This window comes from Mastomys coucha, unplaced genomic scaffold (assembly GCF_008632895.1).
Source record: "Mastomys coucha isolate ucsf_1 unplaced genomic scaffold, UCSF_Mcou_1 pScaffold20, whole genome shotgun sequence".
In the NCBI taxonomy this organism is placed as follows: Eukaryota; Metazoa; Chordata; class Mammalia; order Rodentia; family Muridae; genus Mastomys; species Mastomys coucha.
The window spans coordinates 86,502,707-86,511,873 of record NW_022196903.1 but is presented as its reverse complement, the minus strand read 5'-3'; the positions used below and the strand labels follow the sequence as shown (position 1 = coordinate 86,511,873).

Genomic DNA, 9,167 nt, shown 5'->3' with positions numbered 1-9,167 from the left:
TGGCTTTGTTTGTTTGTTTGTTTGTTTGCCAAATGGAAGGATTAGTTATATATGTGTAATATATGTATGTACATATCAAGAGAGTACAGATACCCACTAAAATGTTATTCCTTGGGCTGGAGAGATGGCTCAGTGGCTAAAAGCACTTAATTGCTCTTCCAGAGTACCCAGTTCATTCCTAAGATCCACATGATGGTGTGCCACCATCTCTAATTCCAGTTCTCTTCTGGCTTGCATGCTTGAGTGTGCATACACATGCGTACACACACACACACACACACACACACACACACAAACCTTTTTTCTTACATGTTTGAATCCCAAAGATACAAATGACTGAGTGACATTTTTAACACAAATCAACCAAGGGAATAATGGAATATTGGAGAAGGAAAATATTTTGTCTCACTAGTGTTTTATCAAAATTTATGGTAAACATTTGTCTGTTGATGCTGCTGGGAAGAACTTGCATTTTGTGTTGCTAAATGCCTTTTTATGTAGATAGCTATTGTCAAACATTGTTATCTCTTCACAACTGTTCAATCTTAATTAAGCATGCTCATGTCTGTCAGGCACTTTGTACTAGAGTTTTCTTCTGGTATTTGCGTGTTTACAAAGTTTACTGTTTTGTTTATGAGTACGTATCCACCTGCATGAGCATTACTTACCTGATGTGTGCAGGAGCTCAGGGAGGCTAGAATGTCTCGGAGCCTGGTATGGTGCTGGAGAGCAATGTGCATCCTTAACTGCTAAGCCATCTCTCCTGCACCCCAATACCTGTTCTTCCATTAATCATTTGCAACTGAAAGTTATATGGAAGCATTCTGTTAAATGACCTGGTTAAATGGATTTTGAAATATGAAAATTATGTCCCCCACACATCAAAACCCAGGTCACACTATTGGGTCTGCAGTGTGTGCTCAGGAAACACAACCACTGTGAGTGTGTACGGAATAGAGATGCATCTCCTTGTTTTAACTTGTGATGGCCCAGAAAGAGCGTTTAAAAAGCTTAACACTGCTTGTTAAGCTTAAACAATATTACTTAAACAAGTGTGTTACCTCTAAGGATCGCCTTCCTCCGTTATAGACTAAGTTTCTTATTGGGTAGCAAAGCTAACGTTCAAAACCCCTGAGGGTTCACTTGTAGTGACCAGGAACCGATTTTATTCTCATCTCTGACCTCAAAAAGCTTATTCAAAATACTGGCTGCTGTTCAGCTCTTACCCATGACAGTAGAGTAAGTCAAGTGTTTGGACTCTAGGTCTCACCAAAACTAATCCTAAAACTGTAGGTAGCTGAAGAAAAGGGAGAAACTGAGCTGAGAACCAGTATTCCTCCCTCTCCCCCTCCCTTTCCCCTTCTCCCTTCCTCTTCCCCCTCTCTCTCCCTTTCTCCCCTCTCGCCCTCTCTCTGCCCCTCTCTCTGCCCCTCTCTCTGTCCCTCTCCTTCTCCCTCTCCCCCTCCCCTTCCCCTTCCCCCTCTCCCTCTCTCTTTGCTTCCTGACTTGAATGCCATACTGCCTCTCCCTTTGAGGTAGCCAGCCAGGCTGCGCACTCATAGTAGGCTGGACTGGAGGGAGGGCAGGTTCCCTGGGATGGCTGGGTGCAAACAGGATCTTGGTTGGCGGCCATGAGTGCACAGATAAAGAACACACACACACCTAGGAGCAGCTGATTCAGTTTATTGGGGGAAACGAAGACTATTTAAACTTTTGGAGGTGGGTAAGGACTATCAGGATGAGTGCAAGTCATTGGCTGGGGCCAGGATGCTGGGGATGCCTCATTTGCATAAGGAAGAATTCTAGGTGCTGCTGGACATGATCTTATTAGGGGAAAGGAAGTTTAACCTGGCTACTGACCATGTAACCTCCTCTGGTGAGGCATGGGTAGGAGGCACAGGGCTGTGTGCATCAGGACACACTGGCCCAAGGCAGGGGCGAGGAGGTGGTGTAGGGATGGGATGGGGAAGCAATCCTAACTCTTACAGAGATTTCTGGGGTTTAGATGTGCTTCAGCCTCACTCTTGCTCCAGGCCTTCTCTTGGTCCCAGGGCTCCCTGGCCCCACACCATCCGATCTGCAGCCTCACTTCCCTGCTGCCACACGTTTTCCCACGTGACAGGCTGTACTCTCAAACTGGGGCCCTAAATAAACCTTGCTTCCTCTCTTGAGTTGCTTCTGTTGGGTACTTTGTCATCTCAACGAGAAAAGTAACCGAAATCTCCAGAGTCTCTCGGTCCCTCTGCTCCGGTCCTTTCTCCACATCTTGGAAACCTCTCCATCTGAGGCTACTCCTCAAAGACAGTACACACATATTTATCCTAGTCATTGCACAGTGAGTAGTGTCTCCCTGAATAAACAGCAGGATCTTCTGACTCATCGGAAGCCGAAGAAAAACTACACAAAGTGATCTGCCTTGCTCCGCACTGACTGATGGCCTGACTCCCTTTCTCAGGCATGTTCAAGAGCCTCTTCTTGCCCAGAGCTGATTTCCTTAAGCTGGGTCATTTCCCCTGCACATGCTTCTTCAATTTGTGCTGTTAAATAAAATATAATTAACTCAGCGAGTAAATTATTTTTCTTATTTTACTAAGAATTGGAGGCACATGGAATGTACCTAATCCTTTTTTTTTTTTTTTTTTTTTTTGAGCAAACTACGCTGCATTGATGTTCTGTCTTAAATTTTTTCACCTGTTGATGGGAGCTTTCTCCTAAGTGGTAATTATGGTGACAAGTGCTTAGTTGTGGGGATGTCCCTCTGTTGGTTTTTTTTCCCCTTAAGTATACTTGTAATGCTGTTGTGTGATAAACACAATAATTTGTGGCCTAAAATTGATCACAGAACACTCCACATGCCCCTGTATCTTAAAAGCACGACATTTAGAGCCCATTGTCCTCATCTTTTTCTTGATGTATCACAGTCCGATGGACTCGTGTATTAGTGACTAGTCCCAATGCTATGACAAAATGCCCAATAAAACCAACTGAAAAGAAGAAGGGTTTATTCTGGCTGTCTGAGGGTGTGCCATCCATTGTGGTGAGGAAGGCATGGTGACAGGAGCATGGAAGGCATGGGGACAGAAGCAGGAGGCAAGGCAGCGATCACATTACATCCACAGCCTGAAAGCAAAAGATGAATGGGGAAAACACGTGTTTTCCCTGACTCTTTCCCAGCTCTGACTCAGCCTGAGCTCTGAGGCTGTATTTCCAGTGGGTGTTCCCTCCTCTGAGACACATCCAGAAGTGCATTTCTAGGTGATTCTAAACCCAGACAAGGTGACAATGAAAATTTACCATCACAATTGTGGTAAGAAAATAATGAAAATATTATGATCTAGCAATGCACCTCATACTTGCAATACAGCTGAGTTAGAGCTGCGTAGCTGGGATTCATGGTGTATTGAGCGGTAGCTTGAAGCCGAGAAACTACTCATTCCTCTTAGTGCACCATGAAAGCAGCTATAGGCTTTAGGTACATGAGTGATGCTGGCTATGCCAAAATTTGAATCTTATACAGTTTTTAGGTGTCAAGATAACACTCGTCATAGTTTTTCTCAACTCTATAGAAAGGCAAAACAAACCAGGCATGGAGGTGTATACCTATAATAAACTAATCAGGCATGGAGATATATACCTATAATCCCATACCCAGGAGGCTGAAGCAAGCCTGGATATATATATAGCAAGACCCTTGCTTTGTCTCAGGCAAACTAAAATGCAAATGCCGCTCTAGCTTTTAGGTCATCCGGAAACAAGTTGTGGTCTGAATTTGACCCTGCGAGCCTTGTCTGCAGACCTATGCAGTTAGGCCATTATGAGTGTGTTGGGTTTCATTTCAGTACACTATGGTGCAAGAATTACTTTCCCTCAAAACCACCGCAAGCCCCCAAAACAGGAACCTCACACATCATCTAAGATGATACATGTCTTTGCAGGATGGTACCCGGGTCATAGGGAAATGCGGCGGTTACTGTGGAAAGTGTACCCCGTCCTCGGGCACTGGCCTGGAGGTGCGAGTTTCTTAACTAAGGTAAGTTCCCCCCTCACCTCTTTCATTTTAATCTCTAGCCTAATGATAAATAGATGTGGGTAAATGACCTCTTCCCCAGACAGAGCTATTGTCAAGCCTTGTGAAGCTGACCCGATAATATTCTGCCCTTTACATTTCTTGTTTGTCTGTCTTTCTGTGTCCAAAGCCATCTGTCCCTCACTCCTGAGCACAAGGTCCTCAGGCCGCATACATTAAGTTTCTCTTTGCTGCCTGCTAAAAATGCTGCTTTCTGTGTTTCACCTCTGGGAGTCTTACTTCCTGAGGTCTTTGGTAGATCCAGAAATTTATGTTTTGAATATTGGAAATTGTGAAGTAGGGGGCTGAGATATATAATATCTCTGGATTTAATATAACTCCTGGAATACATATAATATATATGATAATTTTTACTTTTATTAAAATAAAAATTATAGATAGCATGTTATATATAAAAATACCAGGAATATAATAATTACAGTAGTGCTGATGTTTGTTGAGCTTCCACCGTGCTGAGCGACTTACAGGAATCATTTTCATTGGCTCCTCACAAGAAGGTCGTGATGTAGAGGGCTCGTAGAAGGAAGCTGAGGCCACAACCGTTAAGGAGCTTTCTAAGGTCACAGTGAGCTCCCTTGCAGACCCCACTGGTACCTTATACCAAAGGCTGTGCTCTCAGTCACTGTAGTGTCACTGATGTACACTCATAGTGGGGCCAGCAGCTCAGTGTCATCTGAGATCTTATTGCAAATGCAGATCTTAGACCCTCTCTGCAAGCAGGAAACCAGAATATTTACTCTATCAAAATCCACAGGAGACTCACTCATATGCCAGCATGTGCTCCCTCTGCTGGACAAGAGATTAAACGGGTCTCTTTTCATCATCCCGGTACCTTCAGCTGCATGGCACAGAGGTTCAACCAATTTGTGTGACCTTCTAACACCTCCCCTATACTGTCCAGTGGCCCGTTCAGTTCCCCCATAGCTCATTCATGATCTGACGCATGAGTTACTATTTGACAAATGCTTAAGTAAACATCAGTATTGAAAAGTATTCTTTTAATATTTTTTAAACAGGCTCTTGCTTATTAGCCTAAATTAATACTTGGGACTCTTAAGCCTCTGTCTCCCAAGTGCTGGGATTTCATTTGTACACAGTTGCACGCCACCACATATAGGCACAATTACCATCTTAAATTAGTATTCTTTGTGTTGCAAAAGGCAAAGACAGCATTTGGGAGGCAGAGACAGGCGGATTTCTGAGTTCAAGGCCAGTCTGGTCTACAGAGTGAGTTCCAGGACAGCCAGGACTACACAGAGAAACCCTGCCTTGAAAAAAAAAAAAAAGGCAAAGACAGTTAGTAAATAACTGGGATGTACACAAGCTGTGCTCTCTTCAGACACAGCTCCACCGTATGGTGCTCCACTGATCAGTAGTGAGCCCTCATGGTGCTTCTCTCTTGACATGTCATCTTTCCCATACCTAGGCCTCGCTACAGTTACATCATCATTATAGCTCCTGGTTCAACTAAATGCCTTCCACAACCATTCTGAAAAGTAACGCTCCTGGAGCTAAAGAAATGGCTCAGTAGATAAGAGTACCACTGGCTGTGTTCCCAAAGGATCTAGGTTCAATTCGCACCACCCATATAGCAGCTCAGAACCATCTGTAACTCCATTCTAAGGGTTTGATGCTTCCTCTGGCCACCCAGGGCACCAGGCAGACACATGGCACACAAATACATAGCACCCATACACAAAACACAGCAAAAAGCCTCTCTTTACCTCTGGTTCGATCACATGGTCAGTTTTGAAGCAATCAGTGTCTGGTGGCCTGAGATCTTGTGCCTACGGAGTCAGGTGACTAACAGCTGCGTTTAGAAGAGGGTCACTTCTAAAAGAGCAAGGAGAGGCTTGACTTGGGACTATAGCCCAGTGGTAAGGCACTTTCCCAACATGAACAAGGCTGGGTTTGATCCTTAGAACCAGAGCAATGAACAAAGCAATTGTGAGTGAGCTGCAAGACAGCCTAAGCTAGAGAATAAAACATTTCCCCCCCACTCACACACACACACATACATACTCATATACCACATACACACCATACACACCACATACACCATACACATACCACATACACACCACATAATACACACATACCACATATACATATCACATACACACCACACATATACTACACACACACACACACACACACACACACACACACACTCACACACTCACACTCACAATCACAGGGGTTGAAGAAAGACTTGAGATCCAAAAAGAGAAGATGGGGTGGCAGTAGGCAAAACTCAGCAGATATATTTCAGAGACCCCATTTTCGTATGCATTCTATATCTTCTTTTCTTGAGACTGTTATGTGTCATAAAACATGAGTACATGCATACAAAAGTTACACATATGTAAGAAAACTAGAAAGAAATGTACTAACATTCAAATGTCATCCCAGGTGAGATTTCTAGGCACAGGACTCTTTTCTCTTTCATTCTTTTGTAATTATTCTTTTTAAATTACATTCATGTATTTATGTGTGTATGTGTTGGGGCCATGAATCTGAGACCAACTCACTGTAGTCAGTTCTCGCCTTCCAGCAGGTGTCTCTCCTCGATCTCCACATGCCTGTTCTCTTTTTTTCTCTGGTACTGGAGTTCAAACCCAGGACTTCACACTGCTAGACAGGCACACCACTACTGAGCTCCATCCCCAGCCCACTTCTGTGTTGCTTATAGTAGATAGATAGATAGATAGATAGATAGATAGATAGATAGATAGATAGATAGATAGATAGATAGAAGTTCACTTTCTAACTTAGTGATACTTGGTAATTCTGCACATGGAAGAGCCCAGTTTACCTACTCTTGACTCTCAGCTTTTGATGTGGAAGCTTTATAACTTCTGGTTTGTTTATTCCAGGGGCTCTGAAGAGGAAGCCATATGAGACGGATGAAGGATAGTAATTCAATACCTCCACCTTAAATTTGGGTGCATCTGCGTGCATGTGTGTGGATCTGTCTGTGTGTGTGCGTGTGTGTGAATGTGTGTGTATATGTGTGTACATATGCATATATATAAATATATATTATATATATATACAGGTTGAGCATCCCTTATTTAAAAGTTTAAACTCTGAAATGCTCCAAATTCTGAAACCTTTTGAGGGATAGCATGAGATCTCAAATGGGAAATTTCAGGCCATGAAACTTTGCTTCATACACAAATTTTTACAAGTACCATACAAAATTATATTTCTGTCGTGCATGTAAAGGTGCATAGGAAACACAAACGACAAACAACCCACATTCTTGGGCACATACTGCTCTCTTCCTGCTTAAAACCTATACTAAAATCTCCTTGTAAACTACAACTCCATTTAAAAGAAAGAAGCATAAATTAATACCATGTTTAGATGAGCCCCATCCCAAAGAGATCTTATTTTAAATATGACAATATCACCAAGTCTTCAAAGTGTCTGAAACACACACTGATGGTCTCAAGCATTTCAATGAGGGATACTGAACCTGCGGAACACCCTAATGATGTAAAGTTTAATATTTATGTTTGAAATTATTTATTGTGATGTAATATTTTTGTACGTAAAATGATTTTATTATGACTGCCTATGCATGATCCTCCCCCTTGCAGTCAGACCGCTGCATTTTACGTACTCTACATTATATGTAGTATATGACAAAGTGACTCTTCGTTATCACGGTACACTGTTGTTTACTTTTTACCTGGAAATGTGTTTTACTGTTACATTTTGAAAATTTTTGTAATTATTTTTTTAACAACCTAGCTGACATCAAGGTGCTACGTGAGTTGAATAAGGGTATTTTTGGCAATTGTGGGAACGTTTCATTAGCCAATAAGTAAGTTAGCGACATCACAGGTTGTACCAACTGTTCATCATAGTCTCTATTCCGTTTCATTGTGATCTCTGGGAAGAATTGTGCTGCCTTGGTGCTAATAGTATATGTTTTCAAAGTAATTGTCAGAGTCAAAACTGTAAACACTTAACAAAAGGGAGCAAGAGATAGATAATCCCCCAATGGATAAAATCACTTGCTAGAGTAAGACCCACTATGTACACTTCTTTTTAGACCTGCCTTTTTTTTTTATAGTAGCTGGACTCTTTTCTTACCATTGTTGTTGGCAATATGCTCTACTCTGCTCCATGGTGCCTTGGATTCCTTTCAATCATTGGGAGAGTCCACCAATAGCTTCATTACAGAGTGACACTGGGAAAGGAGGCTCTCCTGCTGTTTTGTCATGATATCCTCAAAGTTTATGAGCAGCAAGACAAAGGATGTACTACAGGAGCATGCATGGCCTTAACCCCTCAGCATACTCATGGCCTTCAGCACCCCTCGGCATACTCGGAGAACGACAGGAGATTGACTACCTTTTACCTGAAAACTTTGGCCAATGATCTGACTTCCCTTGAGGCTGGGAGCCTAATACCCTGCCGGGTTTCCTGTGGTCTTCAGCATTTGTGTGAAAAAACAAACTGGTGTCTAAGATGCCCAGGTCTTTCTGATCTTCCACGAATCCACCTTTTGTTGCTTCTTTCAGGAACAAATGTGCTGAAGCAGTGGTCACAAGACATTTTACTTGAGAAAGCCTGCCCAAGCTTTCCAAGACCAAAGAGATTAGGAAAACCCTGACAGTATTCTCCAACTCCACAGAAATGCCAGAGCACTTGGTGTTTGAACAAGTGTCATTTTCTATTGTTAATACATGTGAAACATATTATAAATAAATATTGTGACCACATCCAAACCATAGATGCTTCTCTTGGCTTCTGGAATCTTGATTAAAGTTCAAATATGAATGTCTCTAGGGATATATACATCTAAATATACATATATACATATATAATAATACTATATATGTATATAATATTGTGTGTTATAACCCCAATATACATGTATACATATATACATATAATAACATGTATTACATACATATAATTATATTGTACCCTCAATATATATAATATATGTATATTGAGGTTATAATATAATTATGTCATTTTCCCATCTCTTTCCAGCCTCCATCACATATATCCCTCCTCTCTCTCCCTCAAGTTCGTGGCCTCTTTCTTTATTTTTTTTTTT

At 41.9% G+C, this 9,167-nt stretch overlaps 1 protein-coding gene across 5 annotated transcripts in view; it reads left to right on the top strand.

Moving 5' to 3' along the window:
• Adamts9 (ADAM metallopeptidase with thrombospondin type 1 motif 9) overlaps positions 1-8,832 on the top strand; it is a 173,280-nt gene extending 164,448 nt beyond the window's left edge. For 4 of the 5 annotated variants that reach the window (XM_031382630.1, XM_031382628.1, XM_031382629.1 and 1 more), the window contains 2 exons: positions 3,936-4,030; positions 6,964-8,832. In XM_031382630.1, coding sequence (XP_031238490.1) covers positions 3,936-4,025 — 90 coding nt within the window. In that variant the 3' untranslated portion in view covers positions 4,026-4,030; positions 6,964-8,832. The remainder of the gene's footprint in view (positions 1-3,935; positions 4,031-6,963) is intronic. The other variant, XM_031382627.1, reaches the window with a different exon arrangement.
• Positions 8,833-9,167: the final 335 nt, after the last annotated feature.